General features: G+C 47.5%; 10 protein-coding genes across 10 annotated transcripts; 6 read left to right on the plus strand and 4 right to left on the minus strand.

The window, feature by feature from the left end:
• Positions 1 to 348: 348 nt before the first annotated feature.
• V1512DRAFT_258323 (biotin-protein ligase) lies at positions 349 to 2,731 on the minus strand. The gene is made up of 2 exons (XM_066915419.1): positions 2,641 to 2,731; positions 349 to 2,588 (listed from the first exon to the last, which is right to left on the minus strand). The coding sequence occupies exons 1-2, from the start codon at positions 2,660 to 2,662 to the stop codon at positions 517 to 519; spliced, it is 2,094 nt and encodes a 697-aa protein (XP_066773693.1). The 5' UTR covers positions 2,663 to 2,731; the 3' UTR covers positions 349 to 516.
• Positions 2,732 to 2,904: 173 nt separating this feature from the next.
• Positions 2,905 to 6,369, plus strand: V1512DRAFT_258325 (uncharacterized protein). Its single transcript, XM_066915420.1, has 8 exons — positions 2,905 to 3,409; positions 3,454 to 3,685; positions 3,733 to 3,834; positions 3,880 to 4,048; positions 4,087 to 4,261; positions 4,302 to 4,597; positions 4,641 to 5,083; positions 5,128 to 6,369. Exons 1-8 carry the CDS (start codon positions 2,943 to 2,945, stop codon positions 6,310 to 6,312), a joined length of 3,069 nt encoding a protein of 1,022 aa, XP_066773694.1. The 5' UTR covers positions 2,905 to 2,942; the 3' UTR covers positions 6,313 to 6,369.
• Positions 6,370 to 6,538: 169 nt separating this feature from the next.
• Positions 6,539 to 7,464, minus strand: V1512DRAFT_202092 (uncharacterized protein; the record flags this gene model as incomplete). The annotated part of the gene is made up of 3 exons (XM_066913246.1): positions 6,539 to 6,801; positions 6,850 to 6,981; positions 7,026 to 7,464. The coding sequence occupies 3 exons, from the start codon at positions 7,462 to 7,464 to the stop codon at positions 6,539 to 6,541; spliced, it is 834 nt and encodes a 277-aa protein (XP_066773695.1).
• Positions 7,465 to 7,715: 251 nt separating this feature from the next.
• On the plus strand, positions 7,716 to 8,832 carry V1512DRAFT_258327 (peroxisomal membrane anchor protein conserved region-domain-containing protein). The gene is made up of 2 exons (XM_066915421.1): positions 7,716 to 8,123; positions 8,168 to 8,832. Exons 1-2 carry the CDS (start codon positions 7,770 to 7,772, stop codon positions 8,747 to 8,749), a joined length of 936 nt encoding a protein of 311 aa, XP_066773696.1. The 5' UTR covers positions 7,716 to 7,769; the 3' UTR covers positions 8,750 to 8,832.
• V1512DRAFT_220659 (outer membrane protein Iml2/Tetratricopeptide repeat protein 39) lies at positions 8,318 to 11,222 on the minus strand. The gene is made up of 5 exons (XM_066913693.1): positions 11,061 to 11,222; positions 10,853 to 10,953; positions 10,736 to 10,802; positions 10,500 to 10,686; positions 8,318 to 10,451 (listed from the first exon to the last, which is right to left on the minus strand). Exons 1-5 carry the CDS (start codon positions 11,152 to 11,154, stop codon positions 8,810 to 8,812), a joined length of 2,091 nt encoding a protein of 696 aa, XP_066773697.1. The 5' UTR covers positions 11,155 to 11,222; the 3' UTR covers positions 8,318 to 8,809.
• A 70-nt stretch (positions 11,223 to 11,292) lies between these two features.
• Positions 11,293 to 13,580, plus strand: V1512DRAFT_220662 (TRAPP trafficking subunit Trs65-domain-containing protein). Its single transcript, XM_066913694.1, has 2 exons — positions 11,293 to 11,535; positions 11,582 to 13,580. The coding sequence occupies exons 1-2, from the start codon at positions 11,346 to 11,348 to the stop codon at positions 13,450 to 13,452; spliced, it is 2,061 nt and encodes a 686-aa protein (XP_066773698.1). The 5' UTR covers positions 11,293 to 11,345; the 3' UTR covers positions 13,453 to 13,580.
• V1512DRAFT_258332 (mediator complex subunit MED14-domain-containing protein) lies at positions 13,528 to 16,637 on the minus strand. Its single transcript, XM_066915422.1, has 4 exons — positions 16,016 to 16,637; positions 15,900 to 15,966; positions 15,509 to 15,854; positions 13,528 to 15,462 (listed from the first exon to the last, which is right to left on the minus strand). The coding sequence occupies exons 1-4, from the start codon at positions 16,624 to 16,626 to the stop codon at positions 13,646 to 13,648; spliced, it is 2,841 nt and encodes a 946-aa protein (XP_066773699.1). The 5' UTR covers positions 16,627 to 16,637; the 3' UTR covers positions 13,528 to 13,645.
• Positions 16,638 to 16,646: 9 nt separating this feature from the next.
• V1512DRAFT_220667 (uncharacterized protein) lies at positions 16,647 to 19,330 on the plus strand. The gene is made up of 4 exons (XM_066913695.1): positions 16,647 to 16,994; positions 17,039 to 17,201; positions 17,254 to 18,815; positions 18,860 to 19,330. The coding sequence occupies exons 1-4, from the start codon at positions 16,669 to 16,671 to the stop codon at positions 18,945 to 18,947; spliced, it is 2,139 nt and encodes a 712-aa protein (XP_066773700.1). The 5' UTR covers positions 16,647 to 16,668; the 3' UTR covers positions 18,948 to 19,330.
• Positions 19,331 to 19,699: 369 nt separating this feature from the next.
• On the plus strand, positions 19,700 to 21,780 carry V1512DRAFT_258340 (uncharacterized protein). The gene is made up of 3 exons (XM_066915423.1): positions 19,700 to 20,419; positions 20,468 to 20,670; positions 20,730 to 21,780. The coding sequence occupies exons 1-3, from the start codon at positions 19,914 to 19,916 to the stop codon at positions 21,491 to 21,493; spliced, it is 1,473 nt and encodes a 490-aa protein (XP_066773701.1). The 5' UTR covers positions 19,700 to 19,913; the 3' UTR covers positions 21,494 to 21,780.
• Positions 21,781 to 22,168: 388 nt separating this feature from the next.
• On the plus strand, positions 22,169 to 23,581 carry V1512DRAFT_202358 (uncharacterized protein; the record flags this gene model as incomplete). Its single annotated transcript, XM_066913258.1, has 3 exons — positions 22,169 to 23,011; positions 23,293 to 23,491; positions 23,541 to 23,581. 3 exons carry the CDS (start codon positions 22,169 to 22,171, stop codon positions 23,579 to 23,581), a joined length of 1,083 nt encoding a protein of 360 aa, XP_066773702.1.
• Between the last annotated feature and the right edge of the window lie 17 nt (positions 23,582 to 23,598).

The raw sequence follows: 23,598 nt of genomic DNA on the forward strand, positions 1-23,598 counted from the left end.
TGTCAGCTTTTTCATGCCTCAGATGCATTAAAAAGCCGACTGGACTTGCTGAATATCACTGAACCAAAATAAACCAACAAAGCGAAAATACCCTCTGCTAAACCGTTATTATTGTGTCATTTATAAATGCTAACTCTTTCTCACTTTACGTCTTACAAGGCCAAACTGACGCCGAAATAGATCTAATCAGATGCAAATCAGATAAAATCCAGCCGCATATATCGCGGCTTCTATATCAAGAGTTCCATGTCCGAAGACAAGAACAGTAGTGCCAGGGTGTGCATCGCGATATACTAAGCAACGACATAATCTACTCTACATTATTCAAACTCTCGTAGCTAAATCGCAAAACTGTTATATATCATGTGTTCTTAAATTTCGCATAGGAATTCAATGCAGTCTTTATACAAAAATCCAACTGGCGAACTATACAGCAGCTATATCGTCAATCGCTGCTCTTGAGTTATAACAAACTACTAAATATAAAACTCACAAAGCAATGAAAGTTCTTATAAGCTAAGTTTCTTTCTTTTTCAGTAAGCCCTTCAACATGTCAAATGAGTTCCCGTCCGGTTGCAATGTATACATCTTTCCCGTGCTCTCACCATCAAACGTAACCTCCTCGACCAAAAGCATACCATAATCCAACGAAATACCTTTAATTCGCGCACGCACTCCGCCATGCATGTCCAGTCTGACAATCGCATCCGTATGTAACCAGCGCGAGTAATACAAGTCTTCAAACACTCCAAAGCCTTGCTTTCTAAACACGGTGTACATGGTCTCAAACATACGCATCACCCGTGCAAACAGTGGCTCGAGCGCAAATGGCATCAGCGCAGGCACGGATTTCTGTCGTCGCTGGGCGTTGAGCATTGCGAGTAGCGTGTTGAGCGACGTGGTTGGAGCCTCGTTCATGGTGTTGACACCACACCCGACCACGAGCAAGTACTCGTTGTTCGCGTAGTTGCTGTTCACCAGTACGCCGCCAATCTTGAGGTACTCTGCAGGTAGATTTTCTTTACCCGCAGCTTTCGCAGCCGTGTAATCTGGATTGCGTGCGTAAATGTCGTTCGGCCACTTCAAGCGGACTTCGAGTTCTTCGTAGCCAGGACCGTAGTGGTGGATGGCCTCGACGATAGCGAGCGAAGCAATGTATTGCACGAAAACCAGTGGCGCAAGAGTCTGAATCGCAAGCGGGTGTCGAATCACAATCGAAAATGACAGCATACCCACCGGCGAGACCCAGACGTTGCCTCCCCGGCCACGACCAGAAACCTGGATGGTCGAGAGGTTTGTAAAACCTGTGGGCAAAAGGCGCAGAAGTGACAGGTTCTTATCAAGCATAGTCGAAGTCGACGTGACGACTTCAGCGTACTGCAACACGGCACCAAACGTTTGTCTCGGCGAATTAGGCGGTAGGAGTTCTTGATAGTATAACGAGTGGTCAAAGTACGGTGTCTCTCGAACGTCTGGGACTTTCTTGTCGCCGCGGTAGATGATGACTTGTTTTGGAACTTTATTGTAATCGGGCGCGCCATCGACGATCGGCGCCACAGACGGAAGCTGTGCGGCCATACTGGCCATGTCAAACACAGAGTCAGAGGCTTCAGTGTAAATGAAGGTATCGTTCTCTCCAACAATTTTCAACCGTCTGTTCAATGGACCTAAAAAATCCTTTTCTAGCATTCCTTCGTCGCTCTCAATCTTGTCCCACATGGCCTTCATGTCTTCCGGGTACGCTGACGTTAAATGCAAACTTGTAAGCTGCGGCGTTGTGTCCTCGGTCACAGACATGTTAACCTTTAGTCCAAGCTTAGTCAGTATCGATTTCAAAAATGAAATCCTCTGTTGGCTGTCAGCTGTCAGCTGGCGAATGATGTCTTTGTAGAACACAGGAAGGTTGGGATCAGTCTGGCGAAGACGTTTGGGAGAAAATTCGGGATGCGGACCCGTCAAAATCGCGGCTCCGGCACCAACCTTGACAAGTACAACCGCCGCGTCTCCACCATCAACTTTGACCTGTTCACTATACCTAGCTAAAACTGTCACGTTTCGGCTCTTGAACGTGTCTGCGTCTACAAACACGCCGCCGCCGTTATAGTACGATCTGAAATCGTAGTCTGTCTTAGCGTTTTCGGACTCTTCGTATTCAGGTAGTTCTGCTTTGTTAACTGTCAATTTGACCGCGCGCGCACCTGATTCAGAGTTGTACACAAATCCGGCAAACGCGGTGCCCCGATCAGTTCCCGGATAAAATGACAATTCTCGGGGCCCAACGACAGCGTAGTCCGGGTTGTTTTCTTCAAATTCGCATCTTGACGATCCATAGTATCCGCCCGCACAAAACCCCAAAAACGCGCCGCCCCGTCTGACAAACGACACGATTTTTGCGTTTCCCTCGCCATTCAACGCATGACAGTAAGGCAAGTCCGCGCCGCCTGGGATCGCAAGCAAAGACGTCGTCGGCGGCCACGGCTCGTTAATCAACGTTGGCGCATCAATTGTCAGGACCGCGTAGTGAGGCGAGAGTAGTGACCGAAGAGTTGCGGTGCATTGAGCTACGGATTCGACCGACGTACCGGGACCTGTTTCGATTTGTCAGCATTCAATCTACATAGTTAAATAAAACCAACTCACCAGCGTAAACCAGTACGTTCATTTTGACTTAAACTTGACTGCAAAATCGTCAAGCCGAAGTGAATTGTGGTGCTTTTAAAGCCCCCGAAATTGTTGGGACAAATCCAAAAAAATGTTCGGAAACTCACTCAAAAGTCATCGGTGGCTGAAATAAAGTTTATGCTAATAACTTTATTTATAAACCTTATTACAGGATAAGCCTTTGCGTACTGTGCGGCTGAAACAATGCCCTGTGGAATGTCTCGCGCTCAGTCAAATGTGCTCGTTCTGATCGTCAGTGATCTAAAAAACCGTCTAGAAATATGGCAAATCGTAGACAGACTGTAAGAGAACAGTCCAGTTCAATTTTACGGCCATGGAAACAACGTTTCCTGCCTAAAACGTTTCAGCAGTTTACAACCCCAAGTTTGAGTACGTCTGCATATGGTGCAGAACAACCGTACATGGCCGTAGACTCACAGCAACAGCTGCGGGGGCAACGACAAGGGACACAGTATGCGGCAATGGCTAAACCGCAGAGTTCTGCGCTGTTACAGTATCAACTTGATCTTGACCGCAGACGAGAGCAACCGAGTTTGCATGATCGGGCGCTGTTTATATTTGAAGCGACGCCGGTTGGGAGAATATACGAACTTATCGATGCAGGATTATCAATTGCGTTTTGTGTGCTGTATATTTGGAATACAAAGTATGCCAGGGTAAATGATCGTTACCAGGCTTTACCTCTGTGGAGTAAAGTTATTGAAAGACTGCTTGCCTTAGTTCTACTGTGCGTTTCTGTTGTCTGTATCTACTTTATTTCTAACAAGGCAGAATTATGTATTTTCCACGGTATTATCTGTATCATAGACCACTTGCATTCCTCTTTAAACCGTTCAGTCTGGCTACATGGCTGTCAACGGTGTCTGTTCTGATTGCATGGATAATTGACGACACAACGATCGGTCCAGACATTGATCTCACGTACATGTCTGCCGGCGGGATGATTTTTTTTTATCCTGCTCGGTTTATACGCGTCAATTTCGCAATACAAGAAACTTTACGTGTATGTAGTTCGCATTGCCTTGTGAGGTGCCTTACTAATATCGCTAGCCCGTTAAAATGGTGTATGTCCAGCTATCGCCAATCTCCCGACAAGCATCCATGGTCGGCAGCACAGTTTTGTGCGCGATTTTAACTATTTCGGCAGTACTTGTGAGTGTGTGCATACACTAAGGAGGATAAGACTGACGATTACAGCACATTGTGGCATATAAACTTGCCACATACCAGAATCAAAACCCGCCGTCCACCACTTTTTTTGATTCTTTCTTTCTGACTACAGTTGGCACGGTCACGGGCATGCGCTCGACTGACGTGCCGGACACGAGGTTTACGCGGGTCGTCAACTTATTTGTCATTGCTGCCGGTACGCACTCCCACTTTGTCGAATAATCTAATGTATAGGATTTTTGTGGCTGCCGAAGAAACTAACGCATTTGATCTCTCTTATCAACTCGCAGAACCATTATGACTATAAACTGCCTGAACCGACAGACACTGAAGAAACATACGTTGTTATTTCAGGCGAGTCTGAAGTCAGCGAAGAGCACATTGCCGGCTTTTTGCACGAATTTCTCCAGTAAGTTTGTTATGATTTGTGTAACCAAGCTAACGAGAAGTGTCGACCATGGGGTCATGCAATCCATTAACTTACGCGCGACAGTTTTACGTCCGGTTGAGCCCGGCCAAGTACTCAAACAGGTTCTAGGCGACCCGTCACTGGCGAGCAGAGTGTCATACATCACCGGCACGGTGACGTCGTTTACTTCGCTGAACAATATACAATGCGGGCATGCTAAGGCCGCGTTCCTTCTTGCGTCGCGAAACAGCGGCGAAGACTTGACAGAAGCAGACGCAAAACAGATGATGCGCGCTCTCAGTCTCCGCAAGTTTAACAGTGACATCAAAATCTTTGGTATGTACAACATCGCGTACCCCGGCTGAGCTAACTTTTGCAGTGGAAGTTCATCTCCGTGAGAGCGTTCAGAACTTTGACTATTTAGCTGAATTTGTGATTTGCAAGCAAGACCTGATTGATGGTCTGATTTCGCAGTCTATCCTGGTGCCCGGTTTGGCTAGCATGCTGATTATACTTTCGACTTCTGTTTCCGATTCTACCATCGCCGATCTGACAGCAACGGCTAAGAAGCGCGACATGCAGTGGATGCAGACGTATTTAAACTCACTCTCGCAGGAGTTCTACACGTCAAATTTGCACGCGTCGTTTGCAGGAATGCGGTTCATTGAGGTTGTCGAGATTGTGTACCGACACATTGGTGTACTTATCATAGGTTACGGAACAGACTCTGACGTGAAAATCAGACGGAGCACGGTGAAAATCTCGGTTGATCCGGCTCATGTGATGCATGCGAACGAGATCTGTGTCGTTACTGCCTCTGATGTACGTGTAACGGAAGGTTTTGCGGATCGAACTAATAGACACAGGTCTACGATGCAGACAGGATCTCGACGTTTGACGCATCGCAGGTCGCAGGACGACAGTATTATTCAGATTTCAACGTAGGATCCAGCGTCTTCACACCGGCAGACCTGTCTGCAGACACAGATCAGAAAAGTAGGACAACGTCATTCTCGAGCCGCGGGATCGAGCTCGACGACATTGCCGAGCCTCAAGAGTTTGAGGGCCGCGGCAGACAAAACTTGGAAATCACGAGTGGTGGCGACGACGACGGCATGACGCTGCAACCGCTGGTGATTCCGGTCCCCCTTGTACGGTCGCAGTCTCCGGCACCGTCGTTGTCGCATGCAGCAGGGAAAGACGGAGTTGACCTCGAATTTGAAGATCATTTTTTGATTTGCGACTGCACGGACGCGACCACGAGGCAGTTCAGAACGTTGATTTCCTCAATCCGGAACTCTCCCGATAGCTCAATAAAAAACCGAACAATTGTCATTATCACCAAGAAACCGCCGGTGACGAATAGGGATGGGGCGAGAATCATCAAGGCAGATAAGTTTAAGAACGTGTACTACGTCGCCGGCAGTCCCACTGACCGTGATGATCTTGAACGAGCCGGCGTGGTTAACGCCGCTCGGTGTTTGATTCTGAGCGACGCCAAGCAGAGCGAGAAGACGTACGTGACCACGCAGACCGCCGACGCACGAGCGTTGCAAACCGGGTTGAATTTTGAAGCCATGAACCAACGGGACAGGATGATTGTGATTGAATGTCTACACCAAGACACCATCAAGCTCATTGGCCAGACCCGCACGATTGACAGTGACGATGACCATGTGAAGCAGTATCTTCGTCCGAGTTTCATGGGTGGCAGTGTCGTGTGTCCTGCCCTGGCGGACGCGTTGACGTCGCAGTGTTTTTACAACCCGTTCATGCTCCAGATCTGTAGCGCATTCTTGTTCACAGGTGACGGGGCGTCGCATGTGTCGCTGGTTCAGGTCCCGGCGGAGATGTACGGCCAGCCGTACGGTGCACTAGTGTCGATCGTATTGAAAGGCGGTTCAGACGCAGGACTAGGAATCCCGCTTGGATTACGGCGGAGTAGAGCGGTTGCAATGGGGCCGAAATTGTGGTATCCTGCCATCAATCCGGCTCAGGATTTAGAGTTAAAGAGTGGGGATTCGGTGTACGTTCTGAAGCATTTAAGTTAATCACGAAATGTTATTTTGTAATGTAAACAATAATTGAATAGATTAGACGCAGGAAAATGTTGAGCGCGGTCGTCAACGATGTAACAGACTCCGCAAAACAAGCCTATAAATGACAATGTAGATTTTATTGTGTATGTGAATATTTGTTTCCTTTCCAATTTATTTGACTCCTGACCCAGCCTGACCCGAATTGTTGACGATGCAATGAACTTTACGCTGGTATGTATCACGACGGCGACAACGATGACGACGACTCGGACGAGGCCGAGTTGGACATTGACAGGTACGTATTCCATACCAAGCCTACTGTAGAGATAAATGGAATCTGTAAATAAAGCGGGACCAACCTGAAATTGATGATTTGGGCGGCAGGCCAGATAACGTAGTTAGATTTGATTGTCGGGATGAAAAGGTTGGATAGCTTGTGCATGACGGCCTTGCTGCCGCCGCCTTCGACAAAGGACATAAACGCGAAGAAACCTGCGAGAGCTAGAAATTTAAGCACGTATATTACCTGGATAGAGCAATATATCTTACCGACAGGAGTGAACAGTAACTGATCAGCCAAGACTCTGAAAAGGACAGGAATGACGACATCAATTTCAGTAACTGGGATCCAAACTTGTAACAACTCAAGCCATTTAAACAAGAAGATTGACAGCAAAAAACCTGACTGTTAGCTATATCATTCAAACAGTGACAGAACAGCCTACCCCAAGTAGAAAAGCGAATGACCCTATCAAATTTGAAGTTTGCGACTGGGAAATGTGAAGCAGCAGTGGCAATAAAGGTATGAGAAGAAGACCGAGCAAACGGGGTTCCATCTGCCGGAGGTTTCTCTGTATTATACAGGCCGAGACTTGTTGACCTCTTTGAAATTGCGTAGTTATCCATGATTGTAGTAACAGTCTGAGCAACTGTATCTGATAGACCGTACAGCAAGATATTTGAGACTGACATGACTACCAAGGGGTTCATGTCGACAGCATCAGTAAATATAAAGATAAGTCTAACAATGAAGATTAAGAACAGAGCAATAATGAGCCAATTGAACAATGGAGCATAAAATAGATGATGCGTAACTAGTGTACGATGAAACTTATCGAGCGCAGGCGGTAAACCTGCTGGGACCAATTTCCGCGCTGCCGGCATTAAAGTAGCGGTTGTAGTTGGAGTATAAGAAGAAGAGAAAAATGAAGGCGAAGTCATTCCTTTTCAGTGGAAAAAAGAGAAAAAAAAGCGGGTGAAAACTGGTGGAGGGTCCGAATGCGGGAAACGGTTTCGACGGCTGCGTGGAGGGCTTAGTTAAAGTATGAACCAGTTAATAAGCTGGTTTAGTAACTGGTTCATACGCATGTGCTCAGTTCAATTTGACTCCAATCAATAAATAAAATACGCCCGCTCTCAATTAATCTTAAACGTACGTTCTTAGCCCTCAAGTAAATACGTCACTCAAAATGGCTCTTCGTGAAGATTTCATTTCTTCAGCAGTCACATTCTTACTTGATCCAAAGGCAGCTGAATCTCCACTTACTCAACGTATCCAGTTTCTCGAGTCAAAAGGGTTAAATGAACAGGAAATATTCGAGTCGCTTCGTCGAGTCAAGTCTCCTCAGGTTCAGATAGGACAGAGTACGCAGAATGTGCAGAATGCGCAACCACAGAATATACAGACTACAGGGTATATACCACCAAGACCAGCTTATTACCCCCCTCAAAGACAACAACAACAAGGTCAAACTTGGAAAGATCTATTTGTCATGGCAACCGCTTCGTCTGGAGTCACATATGGCGTTTACATTCTTGCAAAAGTATTATGTCTCATCTTCTTCACGACGTACACTAACATCTATAGAGATACATACTTCCATTAGTCCTCCCACCGACCCCACCCGCTCTAGAAGCAGACAAGCAAGCCATCGCAGCCGAGTTTGACCGTGCCGAGCAGCTTCTGCAACAGATTCAGGCAGAAACACTGGCATTATCTGAAGCCGAGCAGAAACGTGTCGAGGCAGTAGACAGCGCGGTCGAGGAACTTCATAAAGTGATTGACGATGCAAAGAAACAACTGGATGAAAGAGAACGCGAGATGCGACAGCTGCAGTCTGAGATTGAGACCGTCAGAACAGAGCTGCCAAAGTTTCTTGGCCGCGCTACAGATGGCCATAAACACGACTTGCTCGACATCCAGACCGAGATCAAGTCTCTCAAGCAAATCCTGTCAAACAGAATCAAGTCCGAGCCAGGTCCTCCAGCTCAAGCTGAACCAAAACCAGTTTCAACACGAGTCCCGTTCACTCCTACTTCATCACTGCGACCACCCGTAAGAGCAGGAATACCAGATTGGCAGCGGACGGCGGCCGAGTCAGCCGAGGCAGCCGAGGCATCTTCTGCCTCCTCGACACCTCCGCCAGATGCGAATGCTACGGCCGCATAATCTTGCATATGTGATAATACTGTACAGTATCTACGATATCTTACTCTTAGTATGTACAATTCATGACGACTTTAACTGCTCCAGTCCAGTCTGAATCCGCACACCGATCCGGGTGCTGAGCTCGTAATCATGCGGATAATGGGCTGCCTTCTCAAGCCACTCAATCGTGTCCGCTTTACCGTCATTTCCTTTCAAAAACCATTCAAATACAGCCCGTTCGTAGATTGCAGACGGCGGGACCCACTCTTCCTTGCCTTTTACCATGTTGCGGTCAATATGCATCACCTCGGCCTGTAAGATATTGAGCCCTTCTTGAACGTGCCCGAGATTACGCAGCACAATGCTCTCTAGCATGAACTTGACTCCATAGTCTGCTGGGTCGGTCAGCATTGGCAGCCTGGCCGCGCTCTGTACAAAGTGCTCTGACGTCCTGCTCGGTAGTGTTGACGGACTAACGGTGCCTGGCTTGCCAGTATAATAATAATTCAGCTCGACCAGCGACTTGTGTAGCGCCTCTTTTGGCATACGTTTATACCCATTCCAGAAATATATAATCTCATTCACAGGACTAGTGCCAACGTAGTCAACAATGCTTGGCGCAGTCTTGTCTTTACCAGACTCCTTTACCGGCATCGCGGCCTTCCACTTGAGGACTTTCCGCTGGAGATACAGTTCTAGCGGCATAGCTTTGCCAATAATCCGTCGTTTGCCAATCAACGTCGGCGCCATCTGCAAGTGTTTGTCTGCTCGGGCTTTATACGCCGCCGTCTTGGCAGCGTTCCCGTCTGGCGACCGGATCTCGGCTCGGTACAGTTCGACGTAACAGCATCCAGCAACGTAGTGGTACAGTGCGTGAGACCACGTGTTGAGCGTCATGAGATGCAAGAATGATTTGGCCGCGGATTCAAACTGGTGCATGTCTAGATAACACATCGCGCGTTCAAACTCTACCAGTGCCTCAACCTGGCGCATCTGGATCTTCATCGGCGTGTTGAGCGTCGTCAGGGACTTCTCGAGCTCACCCGACATACCCTGCAACCGTGCTTCTTGCAGCAACCAAAGCGCGCTCTTAGGATACCGGCCCCTGGTGTGCACAAGTGCAGCCATTAACCGCTCACGAGGAAACATCCCGGCTCCTTCGACTTCGATGTCGCAAACTTGCGTAGGCCCGGTATAGTACATGAGCAACGTGAGCAATGCCAGTGCACCATGAATGTTGTCTGAACTTGTGGCTTCCCACAACATCTGTATACTGGTATCCCTGTCTCCTCTGAACCCAATGATTGACAAGATCCGGCCGAGCGCAGGTGGAATCATCGAGATGACGAGCTGCAGGATACCGAAGCACAAATTCACGCCAGACTGGATATACTCGTCGACCGAATTATGCGAATAGGCGGATCCTGTGGCATATCCGAACGGTTTGAACTTCTGTACAGGTTCTGGTGGAGGCAGCTGTTTCATGGCCGACACATCGCCATCCTGTTTCTCAAACTCTTGGTCTTTTGACAACTTCAAGTCGAGCGCCTCCATTGAGTTTTCCAGCTCTTCGTCGTCGTCATCTTCGTCGTTGTCTTTGTCCTCGTGTTTCTCGTCGCTCTCTTCAGTCGTGATTGTTGGCAACTTTTGCAGTTCGGCACCTTCGCCCAAGTTCGAATTGTAAATCTCAGCTAAAATCTGATATGCCCTGCGCAACTTGTAACTATCAAACGACGTCAGTCCGTGTTCCTTGTCGTAATACTAAACTTACAAGCTCTTGACACTGGCAATCGCGCTCTCACTCAAGAACAAAACAACCGCACCCATCAAATGCGCTTCAGCAGACACCAAGTAATACTCTGTCCCTGGCATGAACGACGACGAGTTGTAGTGCGCTTTCTGTGCCCGCATCCTGTCTTTTGTAGCTGACTGTTCCGCCTTGCGCAGCTTGTCTGTCGCTTGTGGAATGTCAGCATCTGCACATACGGAACCAAATGCCGGGCTTACCGTCTTTGATGATATCGGCCTCGAAACCGAGAGTTGCTTCAATAAAACTCATGACCCCTGATCCAAGCTACTTACTGTTATACATTGCCAAATCACATTGTAAAAAACAAGACATACAGCAAGAAACGACGATTCAGAGCCTGACTCTGTCAAGATCGCGTTGGCATTGACGAGATCATCGGCCATGATCATGTCCATTACCTCCAATGCTTTTCTCACTAACACATACTATTCAGTTCTGTTCATAACTGTACCGACTGTCTTTACGTCTCATCACATGAAAGCGTAATTGTCATGGAATCAATATGCAAGAGTAATTACGTACGTGAATTCGTCTCATCCAGAGAATTGAGTGATTTTGATGACTTTGTAGCCGGCAACGAGCTCTTGCCTTTTAACCATGACACTGGCTTAACCATTGTTTCTTCTCTATACAATAAATAATAGTATAAATAGAATAATGTGGGGGGTTACACGAATGCTCACCAGGTCGCGCGAGTCGTCGATCAGCACGAGCAGCCGTGCGGCTCAAAATCGTTTTTGCCTTGTCTCGCCTCGAACGTTTCTAGGACGAGTGTACAAACTTAACACGCCTCGAACCGCCGCGACTATGGCGAGTGCAAGCGCAAGTGCGCAAGTGCGAACAAGTCTTGACATTCTTTCCACAGGCGCATTGACTGTGCTGATTCCCGAGGTCGCGAGTTATGTCCAGCAGCATCCTCACAGTCCCAGCGAACCTGGCGATGCGGCTACTCACGCTGAGTTCGCGGCGTTGCCAAACCGGAAACTCGTGTTTTATGGTAGAGACTAGACAGTTAATACTATAATGGTTGTACTGATTAGCAGATGAGAACTTGCCGGTGTACATACAGTTGAAAATCACAGATGCCGAGCTGTCGTCCATTGCATTCAACACGTATCTTCAACGCCTGGTCATCTCTGTCGACGCAGCAGCAGTCAGCATCACGAATTCACGATACTCTTCTTTAGGCTTTCCTGGTCAGCAACAACGTGGCATAGCAGATTTCCAAGAAAAGTCGTACCTGATCTTTTCCATCGTGCTCGATAACGCGGCTTTGGTTTACAAACATGAACCAACCGGAGCAGATACGGTGTGGACTGCGCTGTGGTACTTGAAGATTCCGATTCAGCGCGTCAGACCGCGGCTGTCGTCTCCTCGAATATCAATTTCTGCAAGAGCCATTTTGCAAGACGCGAACAATTCGGTCACCAACTCGGCACCAAACAACGAAGACCCGCAGGTAGAGTACCTCACACCATTAGCACCTCTACAACCACTCAATGTACTCCAAGGACTGGAGCAAGATACTGTTTTTCAGTCACATCCGCCTATATTACCTGCACCTACAGTATTACCTCCCATTCCGAGCATGACTCAGGGATCTCCAGCCGGGATCAGTCTGATTCCAGACGTCATCCGTTTACAGAAACTTAACTACAAAGTCTATATTCCAGTTTTCCCTAGCATAACAATTCATCTACGCTCTACCAGACTACCAAGCACGTCGACGCTATCAGAAGACGACTATGTAATACTGACCAATCTCGACGTCGACGTCGCCCCGTTCTCACGCACCGAGGTCGTGCTCCGAAACGTCCAGCTAGTTGTGACCGGCGGCAAAACCGAACACGTACCGGGAGTACAATACCCCGTCTCGCTCCGTCCACTTGACGGCGTGTCGGAGATTTTTGAACTGTACCCACTATCTGCCGAAAGCACGGCAGGCACAAACCGCAATTCCGCCGCGTCGGCGATCGGGATCAGTTTGACCGGTACCAGCAGCGAGACAATGACCCCGATGAATCTGACTCGCTCAATTACGGTCACGGTCGAATGCATGCCGATCCTACGGCGCGACGACGCCGGCACATATGGGCCTGAAATCACGACGTCTTGGAACACTGCAATCGACTTTCTCGCAAATGGCGGCACTATCGGTGGCGCGTCGACACTGCAAACATCGCTGCTGCAGGTCCAGGACCCGTTAATGAGCTTATCCACACCGTCGCCGTCGTCATCACTGCAGGTCGTCCAGCCGACCGTCCTGCGCGCTGTCTCTGGCAGGTCATCGTCCGCCTGGCTATCAATGCAGCAACAGCAGTTACGCTCGCCGAGCGGGAACTTGAGTCTGGCCGCCGAATCACCGACTCCGGGGCCAAGGCCGTCACAGGTGTCGTTACCCGCACCGCCGTCCGCGTTTCGCGAGATTGTGCACGAGGGCTTGAGCTTGACATTTTCCGGCCCCACGGAAGTTCTGGCCGGCCAGGTGTTCTCGTGGAAGGTGTTCATCGCGAACCGGTCGCGCACGCCGAAACGCATCTCGCTTATTGTGCAGCCCAAGAAGTGGAAAATGACAGCCGTCAAAACTTTCTCACGGAGTCCGCAGCTCCAACCGCAGAAGTCACGGCAGAGCATGATTGGCACCCCTGTACCTGACGCCAGTCCGAACGTCATTATGGACGACAAAACACTGTACACCGCGCACCAGGCCGGCATGATTGAGTCAGACGAACTGATCTCGCTCGTGAGCGATATCAGAATCGGCCCGCTAAACCCGGGCGCGAACCACGAAACTGAACTTAAGCTTGTCGCACTTGGCGTCGGAGTGCTGACATTGGACGGTGTCAGGGTCGTCGATTTGGGAAAAGGAGACGGTTTTGACTGTACGAGCCTGATGAAGGTCATCTGCAGGTGATCTGTGCGTGAGCATGGTCCCTGCATATTTAAACTTAAACTACCCCTGTACCAAACTTCAAACCTACGAGATTGGTTGCTCTATATATATTACATTAATACAGAATGATTTCCACTGTAGTAAGACTTCAAAATGATCGTGATAAATCGTACAAGTTTAGTATACAAACTATTTTTTTTTGATTCATGGCGTTTCACTTCGGACAGATTGCACGATGGACCCGCATCAGCAGCTCTTCAACTACGTCGACCTCGCAGGCCACGCCGACGCCCATCCCAACCATACCCTTTTCGTTTGTGTTCCAGATTGCAGCACACGCCTCCGCCTTTACGTACCCGGCCACGTCGGCGCTGCTGTCGGTAATGTACACCATGATCTTGCCGCCCCTGTCTTTCAACATGACGTCGATCGCGTACCGCTGCTGCTCGTATAAGATGCGGTAATGCTTGACGCTGCGAACAAGCATGTACACTGTGCCATTGTCAATCGCGCGGCGGACGGTCAAGACCGGCAAAGTCGCAGCCAGGAGAGTGATGAGCGTCTGCAGGCCGTCGGTGTCGAGCACGTCTTGCAAGAAAAACTTGATTTGGTGATGCGGGTTTGATCTTGCAAGTGAGATTTTCAAATCAACGTCGCTGGCAAGTGATATTGCCATCTTCAACTCAGATGCGTACAGAAACACCATCTTGGTCAAAGTGACCTCGACTAGTTCCAGCTCGAATGACTGCACCGTTTGTATAAAAATGACCGCTCTTTCAATCCTGTAAATCCACTCCAGCACGCTTTCGAGAACGTCATTTTTGGACGTAACGAACAACTTCAGCGTAAACCTGCCGTTTTGGACATCAAGCACGACGTCGCCACGTGCCTCTGAGATCGAGTTCAAAACCGCAGAGTCTTCCATTGCGCCAGTCACAATGACCACGTCCTGCTCGTCGAACTCGCTCTGAGACGCTGGAACGTACTCGACCTTAAACGCCGACTTTGCCCATGCGGTTTTGGTGATTGTGTCTGGGTCAAATTGCAGCGCTGGCAAGTCCAGCGACGGACCTGCCACCGGCGGCTGAATGAACTCAAACTTGATGGAGCGGTGCGTGAGTCCGTCGGCTATTAAATGGAATGTGATCCGGGCCGACGTCAAGACCGCCAGGTTTTTCAGCCGCTCAGGCGAGCAAAGCAAGTCGATCGCATCCGTGTTGATTGCTTCGTTCCATGAAATAGTCCACCCGCCGTCAACCGGTCGCAGCTGGCTAAACCATAAACTGGCCGCGCTGTCTGTGATTGTGACGACAACGAACCATCCAGGTGTCCAGTTCGCTTGTCTGATTGTGCTTAACTGTCGGACTCCCAAACCGTAGTTATTGCGAGAATCGTCAGCGCGGATGTTTAAGATCTGGATGACTTCCCATCCTGCATCTCTGACCAGCTGCTCGACTTCCTGTCTGACCGACAGGTGTCGCAAGTTCACGAGCTGGTGCACGATTCCGATCATATCAGTTTGTGAGTTCATTGCTTTCTCTGCAGAAGAAAGCAAATCGGACTTGCCGGCCAGAGTCAATCTGCCGGTCAGATGCTCAACCGTCATTGTCGTCGTCTTGGTCGGCGTCAACGCGATCCGGAGCTTTATGTCTGACAACGGTGTGATGAGGTCTGGTGAAGCTTTGTAAATTTGGAGTGATTTGAAAAGACTGTAGATTTGAGAAAATAATTGCTGGATGTGAAGAGTGATGATCTGTGACAAGAACTTGTGCGCCGAGATTTCGTCTTGATTTAATGCAAACGTTTCTGGCGGGAAGTCTTTGGGTATCCATTTGACGCCAATGTATTTTGACTGTAGTATCCCTATTTCCGCTATCGATCTCCGAGCTCGCTGCTCAACCCAGTACTGTAGTGAAATGACTTGTCGTTCTGGGAAATAAGATACCGACAATGTGCCTGTCCAAATACCTTTTGCCAGGGCGACTAATTGTTGCTGCATTATCAGCAATTTGTATGATAAGGTGAAATTGTCTGTTTTAGTCAATATATGGTCCACGTTGCAAGAAAAAGCACTTACGAAGATAATCGTATAAGCCAACTAAACCTTTTGAAATAAGAACTTCATTTCCTATTCGTTCAAGTGTTGCTCTGATTGCAGGAGTGACAGTTGATTCCGGTTTAAACACAAACCTGAAATCGATCAAGAAAAATCGAGAGTCGCGTGCAGAATCTGCGATTCCTAATTCGACCTCGTAGTCGCCTTTGACATGAAATGTTGCTCTGCCATTTGCAATTTTGTAGTTGCGGAATGCTGGAGGGATATTCTCTGCAAGTACTAGGCGTATTGAAAGAAGCACGTTAAGGTCATGCAATGTGTCGAGAATTTGCTGCGGAGAAAGAGGTTTCGGAGGTACGTAATTGAACTAAAAGTTAGATTGATCTGATTAGTCTGAACAAGTTCACCATACTAAGGATAGTCGAGGAGCTCCAAGTACGAATACTTCTAAAGCAGTAGCAAGATCTGGATTGCGTAGTCTAAAATGTTTAAGTAAAGATCAATTGAAGCCATCAATCTTAAGTATACCTCGCAGCGCCGAGGTCTTGTTTAACCGATTTCAATGCCCATACAACATTTGAAAAGCAATTCTTTTGTCCAGTAAGCCAGGCAACGACATCAATAACTTTTGAAATATCTTTTGCATTTCTTGACCATTGAGTGAGTACTAATAACTTTATAAACTGTTGCCTGGCATGAATCAAGAATCCCAAGAATTTCCGTTTCCTACTTGTATCATTGCTTGAAGGTAATGTTTCCAATAGTGTAACTAGTCCCGAGTAAATATTCTCAACTAATCTTGACACAACAATTGATAATGGAACAAAATTTTCCGAGATGTGAGGAATATCTGGAGGATGCTTTATTAGTATGGCGTCTTTAGACAAGACCCTATTCTCGCCATGAAGCGGTGAGTCTGCGTCCAAGACGCTACTCATAATGATTGAGCTCCGCCGTCTTTGCTTTGAAATGACCGTATTTTGCCTCGTAATTTGCGGTCGATATCGAACTTCTTTCCCCCGGTATGCTGTGTCTTGTGTGTACCTCTTATTTTTTGTACGTATTGAGTGAAGAAGGTCAGGAATTATCATGGAGGGGTTAGGGTTGATACTCGATATATAAAATATGTTTGAGATCATGAACTGTTCACGAAGTTATCAAAAGATTCAAATAAACAAAGAATGGCGGAATTGAGCGTAGAGCAGCAGATCGAGCAGTTAAATAAGGCAAAAGACCTTGTTCATCAAGACGCGTCTTTCTATCCTCAAATCATTCGAGGTGTTCTGCCAATCGCGTCCAAACCAGATTTACGCCTAAGAAGATGGTGTGCACAGTTTCTGGCTGATGGATTTGCTGCTATTGATCTTGAGTTAAAAGAAGAAAGAACTGCATTGGCAATTGAGTGCTTGAATACTGTTGAAATTCTAGTCAATGAGGACGATGTTGAGGTGCTGAAGAATATCGTGCAATGCTGTGCTTCTTTATACCCCCTGGTGTTCAAACATATGTACGTTATACGCTGTAAGACTGTCTATTTGACTGACTGTTTAGATGCGAAAATGAAGACGACACTGAAGTCTACAAAAAACTGTCAGGAATCAAGAGTAGGATCCTACAATTATGGGATTCAGGTAGTGAAGGTGTTCGACTGGGCTGTATAAAGTTCGTCCAAAGAGTGATTGCAGTCCAGACCCCGGGTACAAAAGATCCCCGAGTACGTAATGTAGTGACAATTTCATGTTGTAGCAGCGATTTACCAATTTTAGCTGGCTGACTCGGCTGATGTGTCGTTGACTACGGTACCATTAAATCATCCGTTGATTCCGCATAGTGCACTTGAGGCAGAAGCTCAGGGTTTGTTAGACAGACTACTAAGCGTGCTTTACGAGTCTAAAATTAGCGAGTCTACAATCAGCGCTACATTATACGCTTCGGGTGTGCTAATAAAGTCAAGAACCACGATTGCAAACAAGATTTTGACAAGGATATTTGCATTCAACCCACTGACTGCCGATTACGTGACCGAGAACGCCATGCGGCTCCGGATGGAAGTCCGGTTTATTGAGAAGACGTTACGGATCTTGCTGAACAATCTGCTCAAGACGTCGAGCATCGCGAGTTCGTACGGCGGCAAGATCCAGCAGTATTTGCAGCGGCTGGTACAGGTCAAGTCACTGACACCAGAAGAAGTTGCCAAACGCAGGGCGCAGTTGGACGGTCCTCAGGCTAAACGACAGCGAGTCGACTCGCCGGCGATCGACGCGACAGACATGTCGTACGCTAGTCTGTACACGCTTATTGACCGGACAAGTCCCATCGCGGGTGCAAGTGTGTCGTCGATCCCGCAAGACCTGGCGGTCGAGATTGCAGTTGCGGGTATAAAGTTGGTACCGCAGCCGGTGCTTGACAGTGCAGTCAAGGCGGTCAGGTCACGGTATCTAAAGCTGTTTCCGCCGCCTCAAGTGTTCAAGATTGACGAGTCGCAGATCGTGGCCAAAGCTGAGAAACCGTTTGACAGTGATGATGAAGATGAGTACGAGCCAGAGTACGAGCCCGATTACGAACCAGATTACGAGCCGTCATTACCAGCTGTTGCTGCTAGTACATCGGTGAAGGCTGAGATTAAGGACGAAGACGACGACGACGAGGATTACGAGCCTTACGAACCTTACGAACCGCCAGACGTGATCAAGACCGGACTGGCAGACCAAACGCAGCCCGTGGTAAGGTATGGCAGGTACGGCAGTGAAGACAGAGAGAATTCTGTTGACTTAGAGCCGTTTGTAATGCCGCTGCCCCGTCAGCTTACCAAGGACGAGCGGCTTGAGGTGTTTCAAAAAGCAGTTGAACGGGTGTTTGCTGCAGGTGACGAGTTTGAAACTAACTTCTTTTCAGACCTGAGTAAAGAGAAAGAAGACATTGGCAAGCTGCGCAGTGTTGGCGTCGCAGGTGATTCTTGGGTTTTGTTGCTCAGCAGGCTAGGAACACGCGGTATAGTCGAGGACGAGCAGATGCTGGAAACAATCAGGAGCAAACTGTTTGCGCATGTCATGGTCAATTTCCGTGACCGGGCAGACATTGCAATCACGTGGTTGAGTGAGGAATGGTACAACGAGCAAATGAAGACCGAGGGCGCGAAAGAAGACGGCGCGTACGTGTACTGGACCACGAAGATGCTTGATAATGTGATTCCGTTCCTAGACGCCAAAGATAGAGTTTTTCTAAGGTTTTTGTCGGACTTGCCTGAATTGACACAGAACATGATTTCGAAATTACGGATTCTGTGTCGAGACCCTGACCGAGTCGGACTAGGCCGTTTAGCATTACAGTATGTCACATTCAGCTTGCGAGTCTTATCTAAAAAAAAATTAGGTACTTAATGAAGCTACGCCCGCCTGTGCGAGAATACTGTGCTGAAGTACTCGCCAGCATTGACGAACAGCAAGCCACAAATGAATGAGCCCTAACCCACAATATCTCACTAGCCACGACAACAGGCGATGAGGGCATTGCCACTTTCTTAATCAAGTTAGATCAATTGTGGTCTGTAACGTGATAACCCTAACCCGATACCCTAACCTTCTTGTTTTGGGGATCGCGGCCATTTATTCGCAAAGGCGATGGCGATGAGGGACCCTTTATAAAGGTGTTAAACGTGATAATGTACTGTTTAGAGTGATGATTATGTAGTGTTCATTGTATGATTTTGTTGTATTTGTATGTGTTTGACATGCCCTGATTAAAATGTTATATAGTGTATATATTATATAATGTACCTTACATTCTTTTATGCACTCACTTACTATACAACACTCACTATGCTATACATACAATATATTATACACTATACACTATAACGTACTATGCATTCTATGCTCTATATGTGCCTCACATACTATGCATACTATACACTTACTGCTCTATACTAGACTACATCGTATATACTACACACTACACTCACTATACTCACCACACCACTACACTCACTATACACAATCATTAACTATATCAACTACACCATCACTAACTATATCAATTAGATCTCCTAACGGATCTTGTCTCAACAAACTCAACATTCAACTATTTGAATCTCATCCAAAATTCATTTAAATCGCACAATTTTGTCAACTACCGTAATTATATCCCCACAATAATCCGAACCTAAGATTTCTGCTCTTCCAGCCTTAAACCCAGGCTCTTCACCACTTTTTAATTGCCTTCACTCCATTCAATTTTCTGTTTAAAAGAGTTCATTTTTTATTATTCAAATTTCTACTTAATTTTACTAAGTAGAATTGATCTTTAACTTGAGTCTTTGTCTTTTTATCTTATCTCACAGAAGTCTCTTACCCTCTTTTCAACCACTGCTCAAAGTCCTCTCCTCACCTCATCTCGACCACTTTACTCCCACATTTCTTCATTACTCATGAACAATTCAACTTCACCTTCAAACCAGGCCCATTCTGGACCTGATCTTGTGCAATCTTCGGTCGATCAGTCATCACAGCAATCCCCCGGCCAGGTCCGCCTGCCACCTCCTCATCGGCTTTTGCCCGACCCGCAATTTCACCAGCAAGGATTCTTGCCCCCGATGCAGATACACCGCCAGTTGCCACCTCTTCACTCGCTGTATCCGCCCCCGCCGCCACCTCCATCGGCCCAGCCAGGTCAGCAATACCATCATCATCCTCAGCCAGGACACGACCTGCTGCAGCAGGCAACGATGCTCAACGGGCCAACGTCCAACCCGCAGCTCGATTCGGCGTCTCCACGTCGCACCCGCTCGGCTTCTGCAGTCTCTGGTTTGTCGCTTTCGGCCTCACCAGCATCGTCGACCGCGTCCTCGCTCGACTCTGTCGTCCCACTCTCGATGGTCTCGTCGACTTCGTCAATGGACTTAAACTCAACCGCCAAGCGGCGACCTGCTAGAAAGTATGACGTTAAATTAATGTCTTCTTTGTGTTTTACTGACTATTCTAGTCGCACATCATCTACAGGGTCTACAGGGTCTGTTGCGTCAAGCGCCTCGTTATCGTCTTCGTCTGCCCCAGACTATGACTCGCTCGGTCGGAAAAAACCACGAATCCCTAGAAACCCATCGTCTTGGGACCCACATGACGATCTTCTTTTACGACACTTGAAAGAACAGCAAAAACTAGGCTGGAAAGACATTGCCAATCACTGTACGGTCCAAAAACGTTTTTCGTCTATTCTCGCTTTCTCTTTGCTAACACTTGTCAAGTCATGGGGCGTACACCAAATGCGTGTCAGTTTAGATGGAGGAGATTAATGTCTGGCTCTCTCAGAGGCGGCACTGCACCTGCACGTGAAGGTTCATGGGTTGAAGATGGAGAGTGGGCTGAGTCATCTCAATCAAGCCAGCAAGTCGCGCACCAGCCGCTCCAAGTGATTCCGCAGTATTTGGCAATGGTTGTCCCGCCAGTACCGAACCATATGCAGATCATTCCGCCGACGACAACCAGGCCGTTGCTTGCGCCGCCAAGCTTTGATGATGCCGTGCATGGGCAGCAGCAAGTCGCTGCAACAATGCCGACGACAGCGCCGGCCGCGGTTGAGCCGGTGGTGCAAGAGCAGCAGCCGTCGGTGTTGCAGACTCAGCACAACGAGAAGGAGCAGTTGCCTATGCAGGAAGTCGAGGCCGGCGTGTCGCCCAAAAGCTTACCGCAGTCTGCTTCGAGCGCGAGAATGTCGCCTGTTGAGAGTGAAGTTGAGAAAGACGTAGACCGGGCCGAGGGCAGAAGCGAGTCTGTTGAATCGTCGTCGACCGTGACGCCCGCGAGCGCGACGTCAACCCAGGGCAAGGCGTCGTCTGTGTCGTCTGCCAAGTCCGCCAGCGGCAAGATCTGGTCGCAGGAAGAAGACGACCTGGTGACCAGACGCGATCTCCGGTTTGAGGAGTTGTCAGTTTTGTTACCGTCCAGAACCGAGACCGAGATCTGGAACCGGATTGAGAGTCTGCAGACGGCCGGTGTGGTTTCGCGTTGAGGATATTTTGAGACGGAGATAACAAGACAAAAATGCCAAAAGATGAAATGATTGAAAGGAACTTAACATAAAATGTTTGGGAAGGCGCGAGTTATATTTTATTTTTATTTTTATTTTATTGCCAGTATTGCAGATCTACATATGACGACTAGTTTTTTCTTTTCTTATTTACAAAAAGATTGTATGAGTGAACAAAGTGAGCCAAAAGATGGACGATAACGGCACACAATTGAATGTTCATACTGATTTGATGTGTATTTTTACAATGAATAATTTGTAGATTTCAATATTGTCGTAGCTTGATCGAATATCCGAGAGCGTGGGCGGTGATGAGAACACGACGATCAGGGACGGTCATCACGACGTCATCGGGTAAGGGCTTTTATTTTTGGGGGGTCATCTCATCGGCATGTCACACTAGTCTTTAAATGGCCTAGCTTGTTTAAAATATCTTCGGGTTAGGGTTATAACACATATTGATGATTTTAGCAAAATGTATATATCTGCATTTGTAAAGAAGTTAGAAGAGACACTTTAGACGTTTTTATATTATCTTTATTGCCTTTTTTATTCAGTGTGAGGCGAGTGTAAGTGAATGGCGCTGATGAAGAGTAAGCCGCACCCAGTACGAATTAAGTTTACGTCGGTGATTTGCACATAGCAAGACAAAGAGTAATGGAGCCTCGAGGAGTATCGCCGATATTGCACGATCATGCTGCGAGAGCTAGTAGGAGCGCTCGTCGGAACATGCGACCGTTGGATCTGCCTCCAGTGAGTGATTTGACTGAGATTCCGCCTGCGCCGATTGAAGAAGATATTGCATTGTCAGCCGAGTCAGAGAAGGATGAGAGTAATGACAAGAAAGGAGGAGAGAGGATGATGTTGTGGAGGTATTATTTGCTGAAAGTGCATAAATACTCGTCGTACGGGTTCACAGGGTTTCTGGCGTTGCATTTGGCGACCGTGAGTGCGACGCCGGCCGTGTTTGGGATTGAAGCTGGAGACCGGGCGATGATGCTTGCGAGAGTGTTGTATCAGACACCAGGGATCGAGGAGACGTTGGTGTACGGCACATTAGCTGTGCATGTTGTTTCTGGAGTCATGCTTCGTGTTTACAAGATTTACCGTGACCGGAAGTGGTATTCACATCGGTTGAAATTGTCGCGTGTTGCATTCTCAGGGTACCTTTTGTTGCCATTTGTCGCATCTCATTTCGTGGTTACCAGGCTTATCCCGTTGGTTACCGAGGGCGACAGTAGTCTGGTTTCGCTGCGATACATTGCGCACGGGTTTGCTCGGTCGAGCGCGGTGTCATGGGGTTTTTACCTCCTGTTCGTCAGTGGTACTGCGTATCATGTCGGATACGGCTGGGCGCGGTGGTTACGGCTTCATAAGCTGGGGCGAGTCCGGTTGGCACAATTTGGAGCGTTTCTAATCGGGGTTTTGGGTTTACGAGCTGTTAATAAAGGACAAAATGTTAGTTTGTATGTTGGTCGGAAGTACGATGTCTTTTATGACGTTCTAAACAAGTTTTTAATGTTTAAACTTGTTTAATTGTTATTTGTATATAATATTGGATTGAACAAATGTATGTAAATTATAGTAATATGGCATAAGTGGATATAAAATTAGGCTTGAGCCAATATGATTGGGTTTAAACGAATTTGTTCGGAATAAGAAAAAACTCAAAAAATCGTGAAATTCCGGAGATTATAACGAAGCTTTGCTACATAAAATTATAAACAAAATGTCGACCATTAACGTATGTGAATTATTGTGAATGCTCGATACAGAAAGAGACTAATAAGACTCAGGTATTCAGATGGACTGCGCTTGCAAGTGGAGTGGTTTATGGCGGATATCACAGCTTCGTGCTTAAGTCTGAAGCAGCTAGTAGACGTGCTGCTGCTGAGTGGGCTCATAAAGAGTCATTGATTAGCCAGGCAAAGGCTGAATATGCTAAATTGCATCCAAGTCCTGTTGTTGCTGCTTCTACGAGTATGTTTGCTCATCATATTGAGGAAGGAGTATTGCTAACTTAGAATAGACACCTTGGACTTATCTGATCCTAATTTCGATTTTGCGTGAGTGTTTGATGAAGTATT

This window comes from Lipomyces arxii (genome assembly GCF_038497795.1).
Source record: "Lipomyces arxii strain Phaff 12-163 unplaced genomic scaffold V1512scaffold_2, whole genome shotgun sequence".
Lineage (NCBI taxonomy): Eukaryota > Fungi > Ascomycota > Lipomycetes > Lipomycetales > Lipomycetaceae > Lipomyces > Lipomyces arxii.